The sequence below is a fragment of the Hesperophylax consimilis genome, chromosome 14 (genome assembly GCF_061612785.1).
Source record: "Hesperophylax consimilis isolate HC1 chromosome 14, BYU_Hcon_1.0, whole genome shotgun sequence".
Taxonomy (NCBI): Eukaryota; Metazoa; Arthropoda; class Insecta; order Trichoptera; family Limnephilidae; genus Hesperophylax; species Hesperophylax consimilis.
In genome coordinates this window covers 23,865,272-23,892,702 of record NC_142849.1, presented here as the reverse complement: position 1 = coordinate 23,892,702, position 27,431 = coordinate 23,865,272, and the positions used below count along the sequence as shown (strand labels likewise).

At 36.6% G+C, this 27,431-nt stretch overlaps 4 protein-coding genes across 5 annotated transcripts; 2 read left to right on the top strand and 2 right to left on the bottom strand.

Moving 5' to 3' along the window:
• The first annotated feature begins 409 nt into the window (after positions 1–409).
• Positions 410–3,719, top strand: LOC149418090 (uncharacterized). The gene is made up of 6 exons (XM_089639319.1): positions 410–500; positions 1,140–1,290; positions 2,029–2,124; positions 2,213–2,334; positions 2,765–3,016; positions 3,475–3,719. Exons 1-6 carry the CDS (start codon positions 431–433, stop codon positions 3,654–3,656), a joined length of 873 nt encoding a protein of 290 aa, XP_089495445.1. The 5' UTR covers positions 410–430; the 3' UTR covers positions 3,657–3,719.
• Positions 3,720–8,241: 4,522 nt separating this feature from the next.
• On the top strand, positions 8,242–23,884 carry LOC149418087 (uncharacterized). Its single transcript, XM_089639320.1, has 7 exons — positions 8,242–8,338; positions 9,141–9,291; positions 9,981–10,076; positions 10,168–10,289; positions 18,143–18,269; positions 22,858–22,982; positions 23,703–23,884. Exons 1-7 carry the CDS (start codon positions 8,269–8,271, stop codon positions 23,882–23,884), a joined length of 873 nt encoding a protein of 290 aa, XP_089495446.1. The 5' UTR covers positions 8,242–8,268.
• On the bottom strand, positions 12,579–17,672 carry LOC149418089 (uncharacterized; the record flags this gene model as incomplete). Its single annotated transcript, XM_089639835.1, has 4 exons — positions 12,579–12,674; positions 16,770–16,992; positions 17,076–17,249; positions 17,416–17,672. Coding segments are annotated over 4 exons (750 nt in total), but the record flags the coding sequence as incomplete, so codon positions are not given.
• On the bottom strand, positions 20,315–22,858 carry LOC149418088 (uncharacterized). Of its 2 annotated transcripts, none has more exons than XM_089639316.1 (5): positions 22,326–22,858; positions 21,979–22,180; positions 21,809–21,895; positions 21,558–21,632; positions 20,315–20,748 (listed from the first exon to the last, which is right to left on the bottom strand). In XM_089639316.1, the coding sequence occupies exons 1-5, from the start codon at positions 22,494–22,496 to the stop codon at positions 20,384–20,386; spliced, it is 900 nt and encodes a 299-aa protein (XP_089495442.1). In that variant the 5' UTR covers positions 22,497–22,858; the 3' UTR covers positions 20,315–20,383. The 2 variants fall into 2 exon arrangements, with proteins under 2 accessions (XP_089495442.1, XP_089495443.1); XM_089639317.1 differs by having other exon boundaries at positions 21,809–21,889.
• Positions 23,885–27,431: the final 3,547 nt, after the last annotated feature.

The window sequence follows — 27,431 nt, the reverse complement described above, 5'->3', positions numbered from 1 at the left end:
CCCAATACATTCACTTACTTTGTTCCTGCTTATAAATATGTCTTTCAATAAAACTGTTTGTACTAAATTACCCTTTCGTCTTACACACCTCTTCAGCAGGTGAAGGTATGCCAATGTTTCTTAAAAACGTTACAGAGACCTACTTCCTAAAACCCAAAGTAGGTATCCTACATAGATAAAATCACCGAGCAAACGTTTTTCACCGATACGAGAACATTGAAAGTACCTACATTAAAATTTATTATTGTTATTGTTACTAGAAATTGAAAAATTATAAGCGTGACTCAAAATCCCACCGATAAAATTAACTGTTACTAAGCGTGACGCAGATACATAATATAGTGCCTTTTCACTTTCTTGACATTGCAAACTGGTGTTTGGTCTTAACCAGTAAATATTATTCCTTTGGTTGAAAACGACGTATGTTTACATGACGGTAAACATGTGTTATCACCGTGTTGTTACATTTGGGCTTTTGGTAACGATTTCTGTGGTTTTAGGTAAGAAGAGTGTGAAATATGTTCATTTAATTAATATATTCATGTTGTTTGAATAAATTTGGATTGATTTTAGATTAAACGAATATTAATGCTTTACCTGTCTCTAAATGAAATGAACAAACATTTGTTTAAGTTTCGTGTCGCTAAGTTGCATTAAATCAAAAAAAAAATTCTGTATAAAAGTTCATTCAATTCAATTCATCAATAAAAATATAACAACATTAGTAAATTTGTGCAAGACAAATTATTAATAATCTATTCAAGATGATTTTTAATATAATATAACCCCGCATGGTTTACATTGATACACAGTGTAAATAATCAAATTTACAGCTTTGTTGGTTAGAGGAATATAGATTAATTAAGTGCAATATCATTATAATTTGACGACCACCATTCAGAATTGAAAAGTTTCTTGCAATGGCTTTGGCCGTGTTAGGTGGCCAGATCTGAATAGCCAGGTACTTCCCTTCCCCATCACCTTCCCCTCACCTATACCTTCAGTTTCACAACACACCCCGATTGGGGATGCCATAGTCTCACTGACTCCAGACTTTTGGGAGCAGTTGCGATTCTCGGTTTTACATAAAAAAAATGCTTAGTTAGGTACTTGAAGGTTAAAATGAGTATTTTTTGCAGGAGCCTATCAGAAATGTATATATGAAACGGGTCCGCCTTTCAGACATTATACTGAGCTTGGATGTAAACCACTATACAAAGGACACTGCATTGAAAAATACAATTGCCCTTTCATCGAGAAACCTCCCAGTACTGATAAATGCTATTTGAAGTAAGATAACCTAATTTTGATCTTTGGTTGATTTTTGAGTAGTTGAAGGACTTTTCTTCTTCCTCTTTCTTGATCCAACGTTTCAGAAAGCCTTGAAGGGTCATAGAAATTTTAAAAATTGTTATTTGTTGTTTATATGATACTGTATAATACTTTAATATACACACGCCTTGTTGTTGACCATAGACTTAATTTTCAATACTGCCAAAGGTCTCTTTCTCTCACAAGACGTCACTAGGTTGTTTTCGATGGAGTCACAGTTGCTATGCGTATATGGCGTACATGCACAAATGGGGCATAAATGAATCCGAATTTTGTGAATGTGGACAAATACAACGTCTGCTAAATCAAGTGATTACTGAAGCTTTTACAATGCTGAATAATTTCAGCCTTCCACTACCTGCATCAAATCTCATCCACTACACGAAAATGGTTTTTTAACTAATGTGGAAATTATTAATTATCACTTGGTGCTCAAAGTTGGGTACAAAGAAGTATTGGCTGTTGTCCCGCGTCGTCTTTAGTGTTGCTTATGCTTATGATTATCAAAAGCTAATCGATCCCTAGGCAAAACCCGATGGGGTCGCGCCTTGACACTAGTACTTTACTACAAATTAAAAGAAATTACCTTATTGGAGTTGGTATCAGTTGATCCATTTATCGGTGAGGATTTCAAAATTGCCGATAAACCGAAAACACTCGGAAGTACACATTTTTTAATGTTTTTTCTTGTTACAGTGGTCATGTTTTCAATATAAACGATGAAGTTTCAAGCAACCTAACAACAAACAACTGTATGACAGCATGCTACTGCGATGAGATGAGTGAAGGAAAGTAAGTGGATTTTTCAAGTCGAAACTTTTTACATATTTAAAGAAAATGTTCGGTGTTGGTCAAACTAAATCGGGGTTTCGTTTTGCAGGGCTGGTTTTATATGTGCTCAAATCGACTGCATGGAGTTCTTCGTTACCCCAGAACCAGAAAAGAAAAACTGTATTCGACAATACAAACTAGAAAGCTGCTGTTATGAATATGAAGTTTGTGGTTTGTATTTTTAAATGGCTTTTGTTATTTTTGCTCATTGAATATTATATTGTATGTGCATGTATCTATACATTGACTGGGCTGGTAATGTATAGAGGCTTAATTCGTTGATATGTGGTTTACTTGAGGGTCTCAAAGTTGCCTGAGACTATTTAAATTTTAACCTCATTTTCAGTTTTCAGATTAAATAATTCTTTTGGTCCTGTACTGAGGCTTGAAGGTTTGACTGCATCATAGTTAAATTTAAAAAAAATCCCAAATTTTTTAGATTGGTTTACTAAATGATGGGATAGAATAAGAATAATTATAAAAAAGATTCGTTGTTTCGTACCATGGTGTTGAAAGCTATTCTGACCATTATTACATAATGAAAACACCATTGAGAATTGATTACAGCTGAAGATTCATCAAAACATTTTTCACTCTTTAGACCCAGAAGCAATTGCTGCCCTGAAGACATGCACATGGGAGTCGAAAGACTATAAGGAAGGCCAGAGATTTGAACCGACAGGAACCTGCAAGCATTGCGTTTGCACTAAGGATTTCGATTGCACCATTAAGTCGCCTTATTGTGAGGAGATCCGTTGTGGAATTGGACTCTGGGGCACCAATCCTGCCTTCGATAAATGTGGCCCAATTTATTACGAAGGACGGAATTGCTGTCCGATCGATTGGAAATGTGGTTAGTTTTTGAAATTTCCATTTGAGTCAATTTTAGTGACTGTAATTGAGGCCACTATCAAAATAGTGGTTTTATACTAAATTTGTACATAAATGCCATTGAAAATTTGTCACATTTTTAACTACGACAAAATTATCTTTATAACTACATTTGGATACTAAGTTGTTATCAAACTTGTTTGTTACATAGATGTCTTTATAGTGTTATGAAATAAAATAAGTTTAGGCATTTTTGACATGGTTTGGAACACTACTGAATGGCAAAGGCGTATTGTAGATGCTTTTATTTTTACTTGTAAACGGAAGTAAAACCGCAGGTGTCCATTAAATCGATAACTCGGTTTCTCAAGATGTGAAGGTTAGAATATTCTTACCCTAGTGGCTTCAATTCAGGTTTTGCGTCGGGTTGGATTAGCGTGAGCAAACCTCTAAATTTGTATTTTTTTTGTGATTTTTCAGCTTCCTCTACCGATAAGATTACCAGTAAACCAGGAGGATACCATGGAAAAGCAGGGCCGAAATGTCATTATGGAGATAAATTGCTGAACGTTGGCGACACCGTTCAGGGGGACGATAATTGCGTCAGCTGCACCTGCGATATCCCGCCTTTGATCAGCTGTGTCAGAAAAGCCAACTGCTAATAAGGAATATGAAATGTCAATACTTATTATAGTCGAAAAGGTTTACTAATAACACCACTGTAATAACACCAACTTAAAAATGTTTGTTTGTATTTCGAAAATAAATCTTGGCTTGTTATATTTGACAACATTTTTACAAATAGCTGAATTAAAATTATATAATATTAGCAAAATGCGTCGGCTGTGTTAATCTGTATTTGGTTCTTGCCTGTCACCAAATATGAAAAATACAATTACATATACAGTGCTTGATACCAACCCTTAGCTGTCTCGCTGGCTCTGTAAGTGTAGGTAATCGAAAAACATCGAAGACCCTGCGCTGAAAAATAAAGTTCGCTACGGTATTGCGGCAGATTCATTATGGTGCACAATGATTCCGATTTTGCCGATCCTTACCCTTACCGACTCAGTAGAAAGATGGGCTTAAACTTTCACTAACTTTGTTCTTTCCGTTTGAAATTTTGATGATCAAAATTTTCGCATTGCAATAAGGTTTCATCTTGCACACTTCCAGTAGGTGAGGTTAGGTCCCTCCATATTATGTTGAAAGGCTGTCTTCCCAATACTTTCCATGCAGGGTGAGGAAACATGAAATGCTCTGTTGCACTACGTTCGTTACAAGTACTACCTACGTCAAAATCGTCTATGATAACCGATTATCATTATTATTTTTGACACTTTGTATGGCAGTGTCTCTGTGGTTAATGAACTCTAAAACTTGTATTTTCTTTGAATTTAAGTGTCATTTTCAAAAGTGGAACTTATTGTGGAAACAATTCAGACTAGCCATAAAATAGTAACAAAAATTATTTTAGTTTACAATGCATCAATATGCATTAATAATTCTGCATTTGAAAGCGTCCATCTTTAGTTTAAATTTTGTGTTCATTCGAAATAAAATTTCTGGTCATATCTTAAATAAAAATATTGGTTTTTAAAGCACAGTTATATCAGTGTATTCGGGCCCTCTCATCTAAGGATCATCCTTTTTGAGAGGACAAACCTGAGCTGCATTAATAATTAAAAAAAGGATAAAGACCTACTCAGTCACAAAATTACCTTTGACCATTGTGATTGAATTTGAATTTGGGAGGCGGGTTTTGTACCGCCGCCCCGGGAACCATTTATTGGGTAACTAACACCTCTGCCATAGGTCAGCCCAAGTGGTTCCCCATCTTTGGTGATTTAGCAGGAGTGCTGGGGTTCATCGGGTGAGGTGTATTCAGGATACGACTGCCCACCAGCGGCGTGAAGTGCCAGATCAGGAGAGGCTGGTTTGGGGAGACTCTTTGACATCTCCAACTGGACTCTCGACCAATCTTGCGCCTCAGAGAGTGGGATATACATATATCCGTCACTCCTGGAAACACTAATAATTAGATTTCCACCCAACCCTCAAACCTTTTACCTTCCCAGAACTTCCTATCCTACCTTTCCTTAAAAAATTCCCTTTACACGGCGTCCCGAAAGATGACATCTCCTCTGTGGAGTTAATGTTAATTAAAAAAATGTATGCAGCTACTTTAAAGAAGAAAAAAATCATCCCTAATCGATTCCCGCCGTGATAGGCGGACCGGATCGCAGCGACCAGTTGGGGTTTGTAAACGCAAATAGAAACGGGGTGAAGTCGTCAAAGGGGCTCATTCTATGATGGAAACACTCGAATACACTATTATAGTCAAACGAAATTTTATGCACTTTATTTTCTGTCCTCCGAGGTCAACTTTTAGCCGAGGGAACAAAAAATTTCATGGGGGTTAGATCTGATGAGGGTGGTCAAGCAGTTCAAACCGCAATTCGTGGATTTTCGCCATAACAACCGCTGATAGGTGAGACGGCGCATTGTCTTGGTGAAAAAACATTCAGCTTGTCAAGTAATATCCCGTAATATGTTTCTGTAATAGTATTTCACTTTTCAAGATAATCTATTAGGGTTACTCCACGACTATCCTAGAAAACAGACAGTCTTTGCGTTGTTTGGAGCCGATTCTTCTTTCGCAGTATCATGGCTGTGTTTTAGTTTCTGGGGTATAATGATGTATCCAAGTTTCATCTACACTAATTAACTGGCGCCAAAACTTGGATTATTGTGCCTAAACTGCGCCAACAGAGCTTTGCAAACGTTCATCTGAACCATGTTTTTGGTCCAAAGTGCGCGGTCAGCTTTCTCATCCCTAAATTCTTAATCATAAATTTTAATAATGTGACAAACACGTTCTTTAGATATGCTCATAGGCTCTGCTATTTCTCTAACCTTAATTTTCTAGCACCATTTGATGGACGTTAGCAATGTTATCGTCAATGGTTGCAGTTTTTGGCCGTCCTAAACGTTCATCATCTCCCGAGCTGATACGACCAAGTTTATATTCAGCTGCCCAAAATTTATCTGTGGTAAATTATGTTACAGAGCAGGGGGGTATGCATCCGGTCGAAAATTGGAATCCTAGAAAATTAACAGTAATCTCCATGGCTTGTGACGTCATATTGTTGCCTAACTATATTTACCAATGAAAAACTGACTGTGTTGAATATTTATGGTTGTTTGATACGTTGATCTAGAACTATGCCGTTGTCGTATAGTTTGGACAGATTTTAATATATTGTTTATCTAATATTAGCGAGATGTCCGTCAATTTGTGGCTCTCATTTCTCAATCGGAAGCAAAAGGCCGAGTGGTTCGTTATGAAATTACGCGTTGCCAAAACTTAATCCTGACCGCAGAGATGAATCTAATTTATATTTCAGAGAGTTCCGTGTTCCTGACAGGAATGTGTGTATTGTGAGGCCGGACTAGATCATGATTATTAGAATTCCATCGTTCTACCGCTCGATCACTCCATCAATGATTTGACCTGTATCTATAATGTATTGTCTTGCTAAATAAATAAATGATTAACATATAACCGAGTTTTTCATTTCCCTGTCGTGAGGTTATTTCGACCAAACATTTTTATTTTTAAAATATTTTAGGTTGACAAGTAGGCTCGTAGGTGTATTGCCTTTCAATAACAAATATCTGACAGCTTGACAGCTCGATGACACCTCGATCCTCGATTTTGTCCATTTTCTCAAAAAGATTCGCATCGATTCACTAAAACGACTATCATACAACAACTGCACCTCCAAAATGGTTGAAATCGGCTGAAATTTTAGTAAGATTTTTACTAAGCATTGCCAATTCCCCTACTTTTATTGAAAAATGCTGCCATTTTCATGGTGAGGTCCAAAACTTTATATATATATAGTTATTGATTTATTATCTATGTATGGAACAATGCAAATTATAAACCAGCATATGAACCGTTTACACACGTAAGTACATTACAGGTATCGGCCATCTCTAATGGGTTCCTAGTTTGAGAGTGTTTCGGTGTAGCGAACGAAAAAGAAACCCTATTTTGCCTAAGAAATTGTGCAATTCTGTGTCCAGAGCCAAAGATTCACAAAACTGTTGACCTCGAAAGAGGATGTTACAAAAAATTATCCTAAGATATCAGCAATTAAAATCATTCATATAGACGTTTGCACTATTGGGAGAATAAATTGCAATAATTATTTTATTTACAAAAGCCATTCAAAAGATGTACGTACGGTTATTACGCTAGATTTGGTTGTGAACCAGTGTGCAACTTGCACTTATTGAGAAATGGAAGTAATTTTAAGTAGGAATATTTGCCGAATTATTTCTCTCTTTTAAGACCCCGTATCATTTGCAGCCCTGAATACATGTGAAATTTACGTTTGAGTTCAAATTCTATAAAAAAGGTGACAGAATTCATGAATGTCAGATCCATCAGGAACCTGCAAGTAATGCCTTTGCAACTGCAAGGCAATTAACTGTGGAATTAAACTCCGGAGCCCCAATCCTGCCATCGATAGATGTGTCCCAATTTAAAAAGAGGGACAGAATTGCTATTCCATCGATTTGAAACATGTTAAGTTGTTATAATTTTAATTTTAGATAAATAAAATTCTACACTGGGGCAGTAATTGGTGCTACTATCGAAATAGTGGTCTAAACAAGAATTCGCACAACGGAGAAGACGTCAGTCCTTTACTAAGCCTTTGATCAGCTGTGTTAGAAAAGCAATCTGTATTCAAGGATGGTGTAGTGCCGATATTTTTTAGTATGGTTGGAAAGTGTTTAACACAACTTTAAATTGTGTAGTGGTATGAAAATCAACTGGAACTTGGATCTTACAGGTTGCCTTGCCGATTATGCCTTCACTAACCACAATACATTCATCTTTTTCTTTAAAATTTTCTGCATTATGTGGCTTAAAAACTTTACAGAGACCACCTTTCTAAAACCCAAAGCAGGTACCAACATAGATCAAAGCACAGAGCAAACATTTTTCACTGATACGAGAACGTTGAAAGTGAATGCATTAAATTATATATTCATTAAAATTTATTATTTTTACGCCTACTAAAAATTGTAAAAAGCATGTCTCAAATAAGAAACGTGACTCAAAATCCCACCGATAAAACGAACCGTAACGACGCGCGTCGCAGGTACATAATATATTAAGTGCCTCCTCTATATTCTTGGCATTGCAATCTGGTGTTCGGTCTAGCCAGTAAATATTATTCCTTTGGTTGAAAACATCGTATGACGGTGAACATGTATTATCACTGTGTAGTTACATTTGGGCTTTTGACAACGATTTCTGTGGTTTTGGGTAAGAAGAGTGTGAACATGTTCATTTAATTAATATATTTAAGTTGTTTTTTAAGTTTTTTTAGGGATGTTAGAATAAACGAATATTAATGCTTTACTTGTCTCTAAATGAAATGAACAAACATTTGTTTATGTTTCGTGTCGGTAAGTTGCATTAAATCAAAAGTTTTTCTGCATAAAAGTTCACAAATTCAGCATTTTCAAATCAATAAAAATAGTTACATGCAGCACAAATTAATAATAATCTATTGAAGGTGATTTTTAATATAATTTACCACCGCATTGCTTACATTGATACAGTGTAAAGATTCAAATTTACAGCTTAGTTAGTAAGCGGAATATAGATTAAATAAGTGCAATATAAAAGTGGTCAAAGGGTAAGGCTCTCCACTAGCAAGCTGGAGGTCGTGGATTCAAATCCCAGCGTCTGCAAGTAAATTTTATTCGATTATTTTTATGTTATTTCACAATATATTAATTTTAAATAATATACAATATATTTGCGGCATGTTCCGGAGTGGTAGATACTCTCTGTATCGTCCTGCTGTAAGACGACCATTCAGAATTGAAACGTTGCTTGCAATGGCTTTGGCCGTGTTAGGTGGCCAGATCTGAATAGCCAGGTACTTCCCTTCCCCATCACCTTCCCCTCATCTATACCTTCAGCTTCACAACAAACCCCGATTGGGGATGCGATAGTCTCACTGACTCTAGACTGTTGGGAGCAGTTGCGATTCTCGGTTTTAGATAAAAATAAAAAGCTTAATTAGGTACTTGAAGGTTAAAATGAGTATTTTTTGCAGGAGCCTATCAGAAATGTATACATAAAACGGGTCCGCCTTTCAGACATTATACTGAGCTTGGATGTAAACCACTATACAAAGGACACTGTATTGAAAAATACAATTGCCCTTTCATCAAGAAACCTCCCAGACTTGATAAATGCTATTTTAGGTAAGATAAGTAAGCCAACGTTTCGTAAAGCCTTGTAGGGTCATAGAAAATTTTTAAAATTGTTATTTGTTGTTTATATGATACTGTATAATACTTTAGTATACAGACGCCTTGTTGTTGACCATAGACCTAATTTTCAAAACTGCCAGAGGTCTCTTTCTCTCACAAGACGTCACTAGGTTGTTTTCGATGGAGTCACAGTCGCTATGCGTATATGGCGTGCATGCACAAATGGGGCATAAATGAATCCGAATTTGGTGAATGTGGAAAAATACAACGTCTGCTAAATCAAGTAATTACTGAAGCTTTTACAATGCTGAATAACTTCAGCCTTCCACTACCTTCATCAAATCTCATCCACGACACGAAAATGGTTTTCTAACTAATGGGGAAATTATTAATTACTGCTTAGTGCTCAAAGTCGGGTACCAAGAAGTGTTGGCTGTTGTCCCGCGTCGTCCTTAGTGTTGCTTATGCTTATGATTATCAAAAGATTATCGATCCCTAGGCAAGCCCCGATAGTCTCGCACCTTTAGGCTAGTACCTTTAGGCTCCAAATTAAAAGAAATTACCTAACTGGAGTTGGTATCAATTGATCTATTTATCATTTAAGCTTTCAAAAATGCCGATGAAATTCAACATACACATTCCCAAGTATACATTTTTTAAATGTTTTTTTCTTATTACAGTGGTCGTGTTTTCAATAAACGCGATGAAGTCCCTAGCAACCTGACAACAAACAACTGTTTGATAGCATGCCACTGCGATGAAATGAGTGAAGGAAGGTAACTGGAATTTTTGAAAAGACTAAACTTTTTACATATTTCAAGAAAATATTCAGTGTTGGTCAAACTAATACGGGGTTTCGTTTTGCAGGGCTGGTTTTAGCTGTGCTCAAATCGAATGCATGGAGTTCTTCGTTACCCCAGAACCAGAAAAGAAACACTGTATTCGACAATACAAACTAGAAAGCTGCTGTTATGAAGATGAAGTTTGTGGTTTGTATTTTTAAATTGTTTTATTTTTATTTTTGCTCATTGAATATTATAATGTAGCTCCGTCTTCTTTCGACGTGTATATTGACTGGGCTGTTAATGTATAGAGGCTTATTTCGTTGAGATGTGGTTTACTCGAGGATCTCAAAGTTGCCTGAGACTATTTAAATTTTAACCTCATTTTCAATAGTTCTGTTGGTCCTGTACTGGGGCTTGAAGGTGTGACTGCATCGTGGTTAAATTTGAAATAAAATAATCCCTACTTTTTTAGATTGGTTTACTAAATGATGGGATGGAATAGGAATAATTATAAAAAAGGATTCGTTATATCATTCCATGGTGTTGAAAGTGTTTTATGTAATCTTTGGGTCTTTATATTGAACACTTATTACTGTCTAATTAGTTTGTTTAGACTTGATATACAGGAGACATTTTAGAGATGCGAGCTTGCTGGCTGACAATACACACACTGTTTTACAATAGACGACAATAATAATAGTGATGGCATTAACATCATTAATATAGTGATGTGACATCCCTCTTCTTAATTTATACAATAAAATAAAACTTAAAATTCAAAAATTTCTTACATCACAATACCTATCCGGTTGTTTGACGACTCTTCCATATCTTGTAATATATGGATTGTAAATATTATTTTTTCCCACCTGTCCCACATCTCCAGCTTTCTCCTCTTCATGTACTGGATCAGATCGCATGGAAAGATGGTCATTATGAATAGCAGTATTGTATCTGAGTCTTAAGTGTATTCTATTTCGTCTATACCTATTTCCATAACAATCTTCTATAATATATAAGACCTATTGCATTTTAATTTATCTTTAACTACAGCTGGTAACCAATCAGTTTTGGGATTTGTTTTTAAAGTATACTTGATTCCCAGTGTTTAATGTAGACAAAGGTTTTACATTGACATTAAAAAATTTGGAATTTTGTATATTATTTTTTTCTACACCCTTTTTGTAATCTGAGAATCTGACAATCTTAGGTTTTAATTTGATCTGAGTTAAAGGAATATTCATTCTTAAAGTTCTAGACATTAATTGAGTAGGTGACGGTAGATTGGCTTTTGATGTGTTCCTATAATGTAACAGATAAATAAGGATCTGTATTTGTTTCTTTGGACTTTTTTACAATATTTTTTACAATTTTTACAGAACTCTCTGCCTGACCATTAGATTGTGAATTATATGGACTTGTAACTACGTGTTCTATATCCTAATCATATAAAAATGATTTAAATTCAATAGATTGAAATGGTGGTCCACCATCTGATACAAATGTCATAAGTATACCATGACGCGAAAAAATAGATTTTAAGTGTATTATTATATTTTTGGATTTGGAATCCTTATTCAATAAAGCAATCTCTATTGATAATAGTCTGTTACATTGAGATAAGTTACATTATTAAAATACATTAAATCAATACCGACTTGTTGCCATGGAAACTTATTTATTTCATAATTTATTAATAGTTCTTTCTGATAACATACTTTAAATTTATTACATAGTTAACATTGTTCAATTATTTTTTTTATATTTACAGTCAAATTAGGCCAATATAAAATATCTCTAGCTAATCTTAGATATTTATTTATTCCTTGATGTCCTTCGTGAATTTTATTTAACATTTCTTTTCGCATAGATTGTGGTACTATTAGTTTATTACCGTTAAAAATAAAATACTTAATGACATTAATTTCGTCTTGAAAGTTATAATATGATTTTAACATACCGTGAACTTTATCTTTGCTATTTGGCCAACCTTCATAATAATTTTTTTTTAATATTTGCATAGCTTCATCCAATGCCATAGCATTACTTAATTTTTTACGATATTCTTCACTGATAACTAAGTTCATATAGACTGAATTGACATGAAAATATAGATCAGATTCATAATCGGGTATATAATGATCTTTCAAAGCGGCTCTAGACAAATTATCCGAAATATACATTTCTTTACCTGGGACATGTGTAACATTTAAACCATAAGATTGGAGTGCTAACATCATACGTTTCAATTTAGCTGGTACATCATGCAGAGGTTTTTTAAATAAATATACTAAAGGTTTGTGATCAGTCTGCACTATCACTCTGTTACCGTTAACATATTAACGAAACTTATTACATCCAAATTGTATAGCAAATAATTATTTTTCAATTTGTACATAATTTTCCTGCAACTGTGTCATTGTTTTAGAACTATATGCAATTGGACGATTATTTTGCAAAATAACTGCACCAATAGCTGATTTTGATGCATAATCATTTAATTTGGAACTTTGGAACTGGAGGATCAACGCATGGGACAGCATCTTGGCGAAGCTTGAGATGAAAGACAGGTGGTAGACATCCTAGACCCTGAAATATGTCATTAAATTCAGTTAATATAGTGTGTAATGTTTCCATCCTTCTACATTTATACCTACGTTAAAATAATGATTATTTCTCCTGTCTGATCTGCAAAATGTTGTAACATCCTGGTCATTGTCCTTCGATTTTCCTAAGCTGTTGGTGGCGCCCTTTAAAAGGACTACCTTAAGAGGAAACCCTAGCTAAGCCTTTCGATCCCCGTATGGAACATACGGCAAAAGATCTTAAGATTTAATTCGCAATAATGCCCCTTTTTCAGCGTTGTGTTTCTTTTTTGGTTTTGAAATTCATATGAGATATGAACGGGCTATTAATGCATATATTTGTGGTAATCCTGGTTCGTTTAAATTAGAGTGAATGATCCCCTTACCATTGAAATTTTTTTAAACTTTCTTATAAGACCGCGTGTTTTGCCTACTTCTGTCCCCTGCAGTACGCCTAACTCTAATACAGTGGTAATCGCTTGCAATTTTTTCCTTCCTGACCCTAAATAAATCCGAGAACATGAAATAGTTTCGTTATTGCACAAATTAGTATAGTACAGTATTGACATGCATAGAGCGTCGGCTTTCGGTATCTCAGCTCCGGGGTCGCCTCTATCTATTTTAACATATATTTATTTTGTTACTCGACACTTAATCTTTTATAGGGAAGGGACGAGAGGGGGGGGGGGGGGGGGGGAGAAAGGGTAAACTATATGATTATTTTTTTTCAAATTACGTTGGCTCCTCCACTGACCAAATACGAGAACGGTGGATGGTGATCAGAAATCAAACGCTGACTCCGTCGTGGCTAGACTATACCCCATAGCTGGCAACCCATTTCCACGTCCAAGTGAAAGCGAATTAAGTCATCACGCCATTTCCGAAATCGCTCCAACGCCCTTTCCTCTGGACGAACTACTTTACTGAGTCTAGATAGGGAAGGTAATTGCATCCCATATCATGATACTAACGCGAAAAGTGTGTCGTGTAGGTTTTGCCTGATGAAGCTCAATCTCCCACGTGCCGTCAGACCTACAGTTCACCTCAAAGAAGCTGCTGTAATTCCGCCAAGGGAGCGTTCCAGTTGGCTTACATCAGCTTCCCGGTCGACACCATTGGATAATGTGATAGCGCTGCGGACTTATTCCCACGTATCTCACGCCGTCGCCCTCCCACGTGGATTTTCACAGACGTCCAAAGTGCCTTCAGACTATACGCCCCAACTGCTGACCATGTTCCCGTTCATTACCAATTGGCATCACTATTTCCATTCCACTTTCGCGCCCAATAACTCTACACGGCCCCGTCAGAGGGAGTAGCCCCCCCAGCGCTCCGTTGGTCCGATCCGCCCACGTTGGCAACCCCTCTCACGTGATAGCGTGAGAAAAAAATCCTTCTCTCTAGTCCGTATTTGTGAGATACGGATTTGCAGCGACACTATCAGAAATTACCCAACTATGAAGTTTAGTCTAGGGGTAAATTTGGGAATGGGGTAAGGCTTGAGGGTAATAATATTGATCTTGTCGGGGAATCCTGAAAATTGACATGTTGGTTTTATGTACATATTAAAGTGGATTAGTAGTAGCTTTCAGTCGGCAGATATCAGCACCGCGCGTTCCAAGTTAATCTGGGAATTTGGTTGTATTGAATTGGAAATAAAAAACACTTACCAAGCCCCTACCCGCTAAATGCAACATCCAGGTGGGATTTTACACAACCGTTGCCATTTAGAACGGGGTGTTCGCAAATATCACTAGACTTACCCTAAGTTTATACCTAATATTTTATCTTCTCCTGAGATATCCCCAACCTTATTTTCCTAATTTTGATTGTGTTACCCTCGTTATTTGCCGTAATGAATGTACTTTGATCTTCCCTCCCTAACTTAGTAATTATTGAAGTAATTTTGTTGTAACACGGCTTCGATCGAGCCTAACACGCGATACCAAGACACTTAGGTATATAGATTTCCAATTATAAATTTAACTTTAGTCTGAGACTTCATCAAAGTGAAGCGAGAGATTTTAACTCTTGCGTTCTATTTTATTCGAGAAGAAATTTTGGGTTTATTATTTTTTTGATTGTTATTTTTGTTTATGATCCGTGACTTTATTTAAATCCATAAAAATCGCGTTCAACTTTATTCGAGAAGGAATTTTAGGGTTTATTAATTTTATTAATCAATCGCGTTCAATTTTATTCGAGAAGGAAATTTTAGCGTTTATTAATTTTAATTACTGAATTTAAACCAATTAAACTTTTCAACCTGAATTTATTATTACGTCAAGGACACTGAGTCTAATTTTTTCAAACACTGAATTGAACTGTATGTTTTGACCAGAAAATTTCCAGAATAAATTACCAAGTGATAATTCCTCGTAGCGCGGCGCGTATACTTCCTTAAAAAAAGGTCCTCGGCGACTTGTGACGAACTATCCCATTTGTGTCCCCGCACGACGTTTTATAACAGTAATTAATTACGTTTGTCATTGCAATCCCACCTTTATAGAAGCGCTACGGCCCCATCTTTCTCGCCCAATATCCTCTGTGTCACTCAAAACTTATCAGGTCTATACTTCTGCGTTTCTCAGAAAAAATGGGCATTTGCCGTTTCACAACACAGGCCCGTACTGGTGAAATTCTCAAGTTCGCCTCATCTGCTAGGTGCCTTCTAATCCGTCAGAATTGACCTGTTTTTCTAATTTAAATTTTTTTCGCGTTCCTATTTGGTCCGTGATGTGTGTTCTGATGACCTTTCCTTTAGTGCGCTAAGACATCCTCTTACGCGTAACTAGTCAAAATTTTCCTCTTAACTTTCCGTTTTCGTGGATATTTCCTACAGCCTACCTTCAGTCTTCTTTCTTCCGTGTGAAAATAGAACTCGCAACTCGCCTTTTGTCGAATTAAATGGTGTACACGTCCGTCCCTCCCTTTACCTTCCGAATCGATCACTTCTGACAACCATTCCCATTCCTCCGTATGATAAATCCCTTGCGTAAGGTCGTCTCTTACATTGCACATTTATTCACCTTTCTTTTCCGTGGTTTAGTATAACTATCACACTTTTCACCGATTATTCCAACCTCCTAAGGCCTTTTCGGTACTCGTTCTAGTTGAAATGTCCCAGTACACATCATGTCGCTTACCTTTTGCCTTCCGTCCGAGACCGCATTGGTTTGATAACCTGTTTATTTCTTCGGCCAGTTTTCTTCCAAGAATTATTACTGGATTTTCACGATTCCTCTCTGCAATTATGGGTGTTGGCCCTAATGATTCTGCCACACGCCTATCTTTTGTCTTTGTCTCTCCTCTCACCTCACATTAATCAGAGGTTTCAAGTCCCCTTCATAACAAACCCGTATGTACTTGGTCATAATTCCTCTGCTAATCGCTTATCTATTAATTTTAATGTATTTTCGTCTTCCATAAGCCACGTGTAAAATTTAGTACTTTCGATAACGATTATCACCGTCTAAATGATGCAAAACCATGTTCGATTTTTTTTCCAAAATCAACATTTTCGAGTGCCAGAAATCGACAACCTTTTTACTTCTTTTAACCTCGAGTAACAGACCTGTTGTCACCAAATCTCGCTTCGTCCGAGTGATGCTACGCCTCAAAAAAAGGTTTTGAACCCCTAAAATGTCAAGTGATTCATCCTTGAATCTAACTCCGTTCGTTCACCTATTCATTTGGTGGGAATATTTCCAAGGTCGATGCTATATAAATCAAAGCCTAAACACGCCTCCTATCTGTAATTTCCTTTGTCTTGTCAGAAAGTCGCGCCCCCCTTTTTTTATGCGACCATGATTGGGCAATCCAACCCTTTCGTCGTAACCCTAAAGGTAACCTCCCACCTTCGTATGCAGTTCCCTGTAATTCATAGGTGTCTGTGCCGATAGATGGCTCTACTATGACGGTTTATATCATTTACCTCGGGAGAGACCTTGGTCCATCACAAGTGTTACAACTAGATTGAACATTAAAAACTTTTTTTTAAATACAAAGCTTTACAATAGTTGGAAGACCTAAAACTGATTGACATTCTATATTTGTGACAAAAAAAATTATTTGTTACATCTCCATTAATTTGACATACAAGATCACATGGACCAAAAATTGGTATTTTATTACCTCCAAAACCAGACACATTTACATAACCCCTTTGTAAAATAGAATTTAGTAAATTTAACTTTTTAAAGTTTGATAATGACACGACATTTATGTCAGCTCCTGTATCCAAAAGACAATCTAAAATTTTATTATTAATAATTATATCTAAGTGCCATGCTTGACTTGAATAATTGTTATTATTAATGTTTCTTATTGTTCCAACGTAATGACCTTCAGAGCAATAAGCACTCTCATCGTCAGGTTTTGATGCTTGTAAATTTAAATTTCTGACATTTTGAAACAAAATTTAGCAAAGTGACCAAAATAATTACATGACCTGCATTTGACATTGACGGCTGGACATTTATATTTGTGTTGCTTACCACATCTTCCACAGAGTATATGCCCACTTGATGTTGACGGTGATGATGGCTGAGACGGTGACCCGTGACGATTGAACTGACGACTTGACGATGAATTGACGACTTGACGACCATAATGACTTGATCCTCTTGGACTTGACCCTCTTTGACTTGACTTAGACCTCACTTGACTTTGACTTGACGAATGAATGTTGACATTTTGACTATGATAAGGTGACCTTGACTGTCTTGATGCACTTTTGTGCTGACTAATTTGAAGGATATTTTCTGGATTTGTTAGATGTGCAATTTCTTCTTGTAAAAAATGAATTTCTGATCATTGTTAGATTCTTACGTGGTTCAAAATAAGAATCAAATTTTTCTTTCACTTGTTTTAATGTCACCACTTCAATATTCATGTTAAATGTTTTGAATATTTCCATATCTTTCGATCCAATTGAATGTAGTAAAATTGCAAATTTTCTTTTTTCTGGAGCTTCTTCCAGACCTGATGGCAGTATGTATATTTCCAGGGATCACAACCAATTCTTCCACTATTCATAATTGTTCATGCTATCTGTTATCACTAAATTAGAAAATGCATGATCATGCTGCATTTGCAGATTTGACGAATCCTTCGACATCTTATTATATTTTTATCAAATTATATTGTATTATTAAGAATCATTTCTGATCTTCTGATCCCACTTCTGACACCATGTTTCATGTGATCTTTGGGTCTTTATATTGAACACTTATTACTGTTTAAATAGTTTATTTAGACTTGATATACAGGAGACATTTTAGAGATGCGAGCTTGCTGGCTGACAATACACATACTCTTTTACAATAGACGACAATAATGATAGTGATGGCATAGTGATGTGACAGAAAGATATTCTTACCATTTTTACATAGTGAAAACAAAAAAAACCCTCTCACACCATTGAGAATTGATTAAAGCTGAAGACTCATCAAAATATTTTTCACTCTTTAGACCCAGAAACTATTGCTGCCCTGAAGAAATGCACATGGGAGTCGAAAGACTATAAGGAAGGCCAGAGATTTGAACCGACAGGAACCTGCAAGCATTGCGTTTGCACTAAGGATTTCGACGGCACCATTAACACCCGTATTCAGAGTCGATCCTTTAGTTCAAGAAACCTTCCTTTCCTTTAAAAAACACCGTTTTATATTCAGAGACACGCCTAAAGTCGGTGTGACGTCACTTAGTAAGGAAGCTACCTTTCTCAAGATTTCAAAAAATTTTGTATTCAGAGACGTCACTATGGAAGTCTCTACGACACTGCGCACGCGCATACTTGCTTACTTTGACTTTTAGCTGTCAAAACTCGAGGTTGGTGGGTAGGGTACCTTTGCCTTGCTAAGTCGGTGATTTGTTCCCAGTTGTTGCGGTTGTTGCTGTTGAAAACATAAAACAATGGAGATGCAGATTATGGAAATGGAGATCATGGAAATGGATAACGAGTTTTTGGATTACATCGTTGATCCATACAATACACGTGACGACGTTGGCACGGACAATATGGGCAGCGTGCGGCGTTATTTACGCGATTTTGAAAATCCCGTGGAGTTTTACAGTGACCGGCAATTTAAGGATCGTTATCGGTTGGAGAAAACAACTGTAATGCATATATTAATTCCTCTATTATTTCCGAATTACGCTTTAGTTAATAATAGAGGCTTGCCCATACCTCCTGTTATTCAGGTAGCTATCGCGCTGCGATTCTACGCTACTGGTAATTATCAGGTAAATGCGTCTTTTTTACTAGATATCTATTGTCAAATTATGTTCTACTTTTGTGAAACGAAAATATTACATTTTGTGATGCTGAAACTTGTTATTTACATTATGTCTGTACTGATTTGAAATCGACAAAGAATGAAAGAATGCATATATTATTTAATGAAAACATGATGTCAACCTAAAATTAACCAGATGCCCTTAGATGTACAAAATATCTAGATGGAGTGTTCATCTTGTATTATTTTCAATGTTCATTAACTACCTACATATTTTTATATGATTCCAGATTGTTGCGGGAGATCTACACAAACTGAGCCAACCAACCTCCAGCAGAGTAGTGCAAAAGATTTCCTCCAGATTGGCGCAACGGATAACTGAATTTATTCATTTTCCTCAACGGCCCCAGGACTACGCTGAAAATCGGAAACTCTTCTATTCAAGAGCCCAATTTCCAGGAGTCGTCGGATGTATTGACTGTACACACATTGCCATCAAGAGCCCAAGCCGAACAATAGGGGAATCTTTTCGCAACAGGAAAGGATGGTTCTCCTTGAATGTGCAAGCTGTGTCAGGTCCACGTTTGGAATTTTTGGACATAGTTGCCAGGTGGCCTGGTTCTACCCACGATTCCAGGATATTTCAAAACAGCGCGTGCCGCCTAAAGTTTGAGGAGAAAAGGATTACAGGCATTCTTCTCGGGGACAGCGGATATGGCCAGACAAATTATATGTTCACACCAGTATTAAATCCTGCAAATGAAGGGCAAGAAAAATATAATAAGGCGCAAATTTCCACACGGAATGTAGTCGAAAGATTATTTGGTGTATGGAAGAGGAGATTTCCTTGTCTGAGGAGGAAATTAGAAAATAAACTAAGTAATACTACAAACATTATCGTTGCGTGTGCCATTTTGCATAATTTATGTATATCGTCAAACGACCAGCATTTTGGGCGGTTTGAGGGTATAAATATACCTGTCAATTCGGTGGTGCAGTCTGCTTCAGGCAGAACGATAAGAGATGCATTTATCCAAAGACATTTTACGTGATGTGTAATGAACTGTGAAAGGACACCATATATGTAATGAATAGTGACGTCAGTAATTGTGCCGTGTAATGAACTGTGAAAGGACACCATATATAATGTATAGTAATTGTGCTGTGTATTGAACTGTGAAAGGACACCATATCTAATGTTATGACTAATGAAGTCATATTTTTTAATGCATAGTAATTGTGCTGTGTAATGTCATGCTGTGAAAGGACACCTTATCTAATGTAATGAGTAGTGAAGTCATATTTTTTATAATATGTTATAATTATGCTGTGTATTGAATTACGAAAGAGCACAAGGGTTTATCTTAAATATATACCTATGAATGTATTAATAATGTCCATTATCAAAAAAATTGAAACAGAATGGAAAATAAATAAAACATTTATTGGAGATTAATATATTTTTTATTCATATTTATTTATTGGCGAGCTCTTTTTCCAATTCTGCCTTCGCTCTTCTTATTTGTAGTTCTATAAGTTCGTTCTGCAGACGAGCTCCTTTCGACTGCTCCCGAGCAGTCTCGATCTGCTCCCGGGCAATCTGCTGGGCAGTCTCCCTCTGCTCCCGGGCAGTCTCGATCTGCTCCCGGGCAATCTCCTGGGCAGTCTCCCTCTGCTTCCGGGCAGTCTCCTTCTGCTCCCGGGCAGTCTCTCTCTGCTCCCGGGCAGTCTCCATCCTTACTACGTGCATTTCTTCATCGTACTTTGTTAGATTGGTGCTTCTGAGGCAACGCACTTGGCCCTCGTCCCGAACCACCTGCCCACTAGATGGTATCAAGTCTGAAACAACACAAAATTACAAGCTGATTAGTGAAACAACACAAAATTGCAAGCTGATTAGTCATCAATGTAAATAACAGGTTTATTTGTGTAAATAACACTCTGTGCCCCATGACATAGTGCACAGTCGGGAAACACGCCAAACACGCGCCCAACATATTTATTTATTTACACAGTAAAGTAAGTAAGTGTAAAGTAAATATAAAGTGCAAACTATAAATTACAAGTAAAAATTAAAATTTAAAGTAAGAAAAAAAACAGTAAAAATGTAGAAATATAAATTATCTCTAAAAGGTACCCACAAAGATTTAAATATAAAAAGTAAGAAATCCTGGATTATGTCATCCGATTTGATAAATTTTTCAAGTACCTATGATTTCTAGTACATTAAATAGTTTTGGAGTGCAGTACTGGTAGGCATATTATGTTTACATGATGTATTATCGTGGTACCTACTAGCAAACAAATTAAGTTTAATGCATCTTTTGTATGAGGCCAGATTACCGACGAAGTGATCGATATTAGCATATTCATTGCATGTACACGGATGACATTTGTCATCAACAGCTCGGCTGTGGAACGATTTGCTGGCCTCTGTTTTTCCTCCCTCCTACAACATTGGTCTCTTCAAGACCCATTTTCACTCCTTCCTCAAAAACATTCCCCACACAGCATCTTCAACAGGGCCCCTCTTTCTTTATGGTGGAAAACGAGAGGTTAAAGTAAAGCTCTCCGAACTCCGAGCATTATTTGAACCTTTGTACGAAAATGCAAGTAATCACAGCAAATAGAGAGGTAAATATAGTCACCTTTCTTGGCTATAATGCGACGTGTCTTCGTCTTGAGCTGGGGCGTTGAACTTTCCTCCGGTGTTTTTGTTATATCTGAAAATTAAAAACACTTTTGCAATATTTCTATCTCGAAAATTATTTAAGATTTAGCATGACAACTGATAAAATTATGTAATAAGTTCCTACAAAGAAATGCGAACACTACCATCTAACAACAAATCACATTTTGAATTGATAAGAATCAATTATATTATCAAAAATTGACTTACCAAACACCGGCACTTCCGTCGACTGGTCAGTCCATGGCATGCTGAATAAAGCAGACGTGCTGGTGCTGGGCACAGCGGTATCTGAAACTTAAACAATACTTTATAAGAAATAAGGTCAAAGTTAAATAAACAAGTAGCCAAAATATTTCACATAACTTTCTTAAACTAACCGCGATCGCTGTCGTTGCTAAAGCTCAGTTCAACGTTGGTGGCCAAGTCCAGCACGCTGTCAACGGGATGATGCTCATCAGAGACAGTTGGCGACAGCCTGCCCCCTCCCGTCTTCATCCTGCTCCTCTTTTCCTCGCAGAGCTCCATCTTCCTTTTTGACTTAATGTTGTCCCAGCATTTCTTAAGCTGCGCTTGGGTCCGCTAAGAAGGAATTCAATAATACAGTATTATAATAGTATTACGGAATCGGAACAATAGAAGAGTATGTATATGAATGAAAAAAGAGTATCCCTGTGGGGAAACGGCGTGATGGCTAGTTAGTATTTCAATTACAAAAGATACAAACCTTTTGATTGCCGGCGATTGAGTTGAAATCATCTGTCAACTTGGCCCACGCATTTTTCTTCTCGCCAAGTTGCAGATGATTAGTCGAAATGCTGGCAACGGCAGGATATGTGTTTATTAAATCTAATAAACATTGCCTTTCACTCGGCGTGATTATAATACGAGAATTCATTGTTTAAAAAGGAAACTTTCGAGACACTCAACTGAAGATGTAACAGAGACTTTTGACAGGCCGATGTTATTTACTTATTTACGACAGACGCTTGAACTAAATCCATAGACAACAGCATAGATAAACACACAGATTGTCCCAAAACGGGGCATGTTGTTTCCGTAGAAGCAGGACATCGACAAGTTTCGGATGACGTCACACCTTTCTTTCGGCGTAGACAAAAGGTCTCTACCTGAGGAAAGGAAGCTCAAAGTGTGGACTCTGTATAGAAGCGTTAAAGGTAAGGACGGTTCTTACCTTTGCTTAGGTAAGGCTGACACTTGACTTAGACAACTTTAAGGATCGACTCTGAATACGGGTGTAAGTCGCCTTATTGCGAGGATATCCGTTGTGGAATTGGACTCCGGGGCTCCAATCCTGCCTTCGATAAATGTGGCCCAATTTATTACGAAGGATGGAATTGCTGTCCGATCGCTTGGAAATGTGGTTAGTTTTTTAAATTTCCATTTGAGTCAATTTTAGCGACTGTAATTAAGGCCACTACCAAAATAGTGGTTTAATACTAAATTTGTACATAAATGCCATTGAAAATTTGTCATATTTTCACCTACTCCATTAATTATCGTTATAACAGAGTGGAAGATACTACCAGTATCGCCCTGGTGTAAGACCACCATTCAGAATTGAAACGTTGCTCCAAAATGGCTTTAGCCGTGTTTAGTGACTAGATCTGAATAGCCAGGTACCTCCCCACCTTCCTCTTTCCCTTCCCCACTTACCTTCAGCCTCACAACATCCCCCAATTGGGGATGCCATAGTCTCACTGGCTCCAGACGGGAGCAGTTGAGACTCTTGTGAGGTATTCACTATAAAAAAAAATTTAAAAAAAAAAACTACATTTGGATCCTATGTTGTTATCAAAGTTGTTTGTTACATAGATGTCTTTATAGTGTTATGAAATATAATAAGTTTAGGCATTTTTCACATGGTTTGGAACACTACTGAATGGCAAAGGCGTATTGTAGGGCTTTTATTTTTACTTGTAAGCAGAAGTAAAACCGCAGGTGTCGATTAAATCGATAAATCGGTTTCTCAAAATGTGAAAGTTAGAATATTCTTACCCTAGTGGCTTCAATTCAGGTTTTGCGTCTGGTTGGATTAGCGTGAGCAAACCTCTAAATTTGTATTTTTTTTGTGATTTTTCAGCTTCCTCTACCGATAAGATTACCAGTAAACTAGGAGGGTACCATGGAAAAGCAGGGCCGAAATGCCACTATGGAGATAAATTGCTGAACGTTGGCGACACCATTCAGGGGGACGATAATTGCGTCAGCTGCTCCTGCGATATCCCGCCTTTGATCAGCTGTGTCAGAAAAGCCAACTGCTAATAATGAATGTGAAATGTTAATACTTATTATAGTCAAAGGTTTACTAATAACACCACTTATACAAAATACCAACTTAAAGATGTTTGTTTGGATTTCGAAAATAAATATTGCAGAGATTTACAAGAAAATAATAAAAATTATATTTCACAACATTTTTACAAATAGCTGAATTAAAATTATATAATATTTAAAAATTGCGTCGGCTATATTCAATTGCGAATTGACCCGAAAATAAATCTGTATTTGGTTGTTACCTGTCACCAAATATGACACATTAATAAACATCGAAGACCCTGCGCTGAAAAGTAGAGTTCACTACGGTATTGCGGCGGATTCTTTGTGGTGCACACTGACTTTTTTTGTCGATTCCTTACCGACTCAGTAGAACAATGGGCTTAAACTTTCACTATTTTTTTTCTTTCCGTTTGAAATTTTAATGATCAAAATTTTCGCATTACAATAAGGTTTCATCTTGCATACTTCTAGTAGGTGACGTTAGATCCCTCTGTATCATGTTGAGAGGCTGTCTTCCCATACAGGGTGAGAAAACCTTAATAATGATAATAATATATTTTTTTTAAATTGAAAAATTGCAAAATTGTAGATGGGGACGAGAGTATATTTAGAAATTTCCAAATTACTAGTATGAAAAGGGATTAGGTTTATAAGTATTTAGGATACCCACAATCAAATAGATTAGACCATAGTATTATTAAAAATGATATTAGGATTAAATTTCAAACTAGGATCAGGAAAATTTTAAAATGCAATCTATCTGCTAAAAATTTTGTAAAAGCAATAAATACTTGGGCAATACCTCTATTAACGTACTCATTTGGCATAATTAAATGGTCTAATACAGATTTAGAAAACTTAGAAAGATTAATTAGAACTACGCTAACAAAGTTTAATTGCCATCATCCAAATTCAGCTATAGAACGAGTTAATTTACCTAGAAATTTAGGAGGTAGAGGTATAGTCAAAATAACTTCTTTGAAACATAATCAGGTAGAAATGCTAAGAACTTTTTTCCATAGGAAAGCTCATAGCTCAGAAATGCACAAAATAATTTGCAAGGCAGATAGAAATATTACACCTTTAAATTTATACGATGAGAATGCCAACATTTTTATAAATCCCAACCAGGAATTATTAGATTCCTGGTAAAATAAAATTTTACACGCAAAACACTTCAATTATCTTAACCAAACGTATGTTGACAAATTTTCGTCAAACAAATGGTTGAGTATTGGAGAGTTGAGCGCAGAAATAGAAGGATTTATGCTTGCCATTCAGGATAGAGTCATTAATACTAAAAATTATAGAAAGCATATTATAATCAAAGATACAAATCAAATAGATGATTTGTGTAGAAAATGTTTGGCTTTTCCAGAAACTATAGAACATATTATATCGGGATGTTCTATATTAGCACCGTCCGAGTATACATTTAGGCACAATCAAGTTTTAAAAATAATTCACCAAAATTTGGTAATTAAACATAATTTGATTGACTGCCGTAATATAGTACCATATTATGAATACAAACCAAATTCATTTTTAGAAAACGAATTTTATAAAATATATTATGATAAAACTATACTAACAGACTGAACGATTAGTCATAATAGACCCGATATAGTTTTACATGACAAAATTACAAAAATAACTTATATCATTGATTGCAACAATAACATTTGGCTGTCATCAGTTGTTTTGTTTTGCTGTATCTAAAATTAATTTTTTACCATTCTATTTTGTTTTCTGGCCAAAAAAAAAGTGTAGTGTGTTGTGCCTTGAGGTTTCTTCTCCCTTCTGATCTTCCAGGAGTCACTTTTTGCTGCTGATTTCCAGATATTTATAAACTTTTTTACTTCTGTCATTTTTCATACTATTATTGTAGTTGTTTACTGTTGTGAATAATGGAGGAAGATTTCCCTCTCCGGACCCCCCAGATGGGGAAAATGTAGAAATTTCTGACAGTGATTCTGTCATTTTGACTTCTACCAAAAAAAGGAAATTTACTCCTTCTTCCCCAATAAAACTTGACTCGCCTTCGACTTCACAGTCCCCACCAGCACTTTCTCAACTTCCTCCAACAAACTTTTATTCTCCTCATTCCCGTGGCCCATTCATAGTATACGCCCAAAAAACTGAGCAAGGAAAAACCATCCACCCTCTTGAATTTGGCAAATTCCTATCAAATAGCAAAAATCTTTCAATCAAGCCTGGAAGTGTAAAAGCCGAGGGTCGCTTCCGAATCTCCGTCAAATTCCTCTCAGGGTCAGCTGCCAACAGTTTCATCAAAAATATCTTCATTTCATCTAATTCAAAGTTTCAGGCATATATCCCTACTTTCAATGTCACTCGCATGGGCTTGGTCAGAGGATCTCGACCGATCTGTCCATCGAAGAAATTCTGTCTTCACTTTCGACCCCCAACACATTGGCAATCCCATAAAAGCCAGGAGGCTAAATTACAAGGACTCCTCTGAGGGTATAATTTCCTGAAAGCCCTCCCAATCTGTCGTTATCACCTTTGAAGGTCAATCTCTTCCCTCCCATATATATTTATTCTTCAACTCATTACCAGTTGAAATGTATACTTATCCCACCACTCAATGTTTCAATTGCTGCCGTTTGGTCATACCAAAGCTGCATGCAGATCTCAACCCAGATGTTTTAAATGTGGAGAAAACCACGCAGCTGACCAATGTCCTTCTTCCTCCTCACCTATATGTTTTAACTGCTCAGGCTCACATACAGCTATCAACATATCTTGCCCAGAACAATCTCGCCAAAAAAATATTAAAATTTCTATGGCCTCTCAGAACTTGTCTTTTCTGCAGGCTTCTAAGCTATTCCCGCCTGTCAAAAAATCATTTGCTGAAGCTTTATCCAGCAACTCCTCATCCAACCCTCTTCCCTCCACTGCAACAACTTCTTCTCGTTCAACTAAATTCACATACAAAAACGCTATCTCTAAACCGGCTCCTGGATACGATCAGCAACAACACAACTCACTGCTCTTAAATCCCAATGGTTCATCTCTTTCAAATGCCACAAATGGGTGTGCAAATAATTATAATCCGTCCTCAATGAACTCTCTTAAACTTTCTGAAAAACTCTCCCAAGACAATTCTTCATTTATCCAAACTCTTATTATGCTTCTAATTGACCTTATTTCTTCTCAAACTAATCTACCGTCCAACGCTGCTACTATTATTTCCACATTAAAATCACTTATTCAAAATGATTCTTCAGGATGTCAGAATACTTCAGTGGAATAGCCGAAGTGCTATTTCTAACAAATTTGATCTCCTTAACCTATTAAATTCTAACATTATTTCTTAGGCTGCTATCTCGGAGACTTGGTTTACTACATCCACCCACTTTAATGTGGGAGGGTATTCCTGTCTCCGCGACGACCGCCCGGAAGGTTCAGGCAGCGGTGCTGCCCTTTTTATTAAAAAAATCTATATCATTTTCCCCAATAAATAATATCAAACCCCCCAATGCTGACTTCCAAATGGTTGGAGCTAAAATAA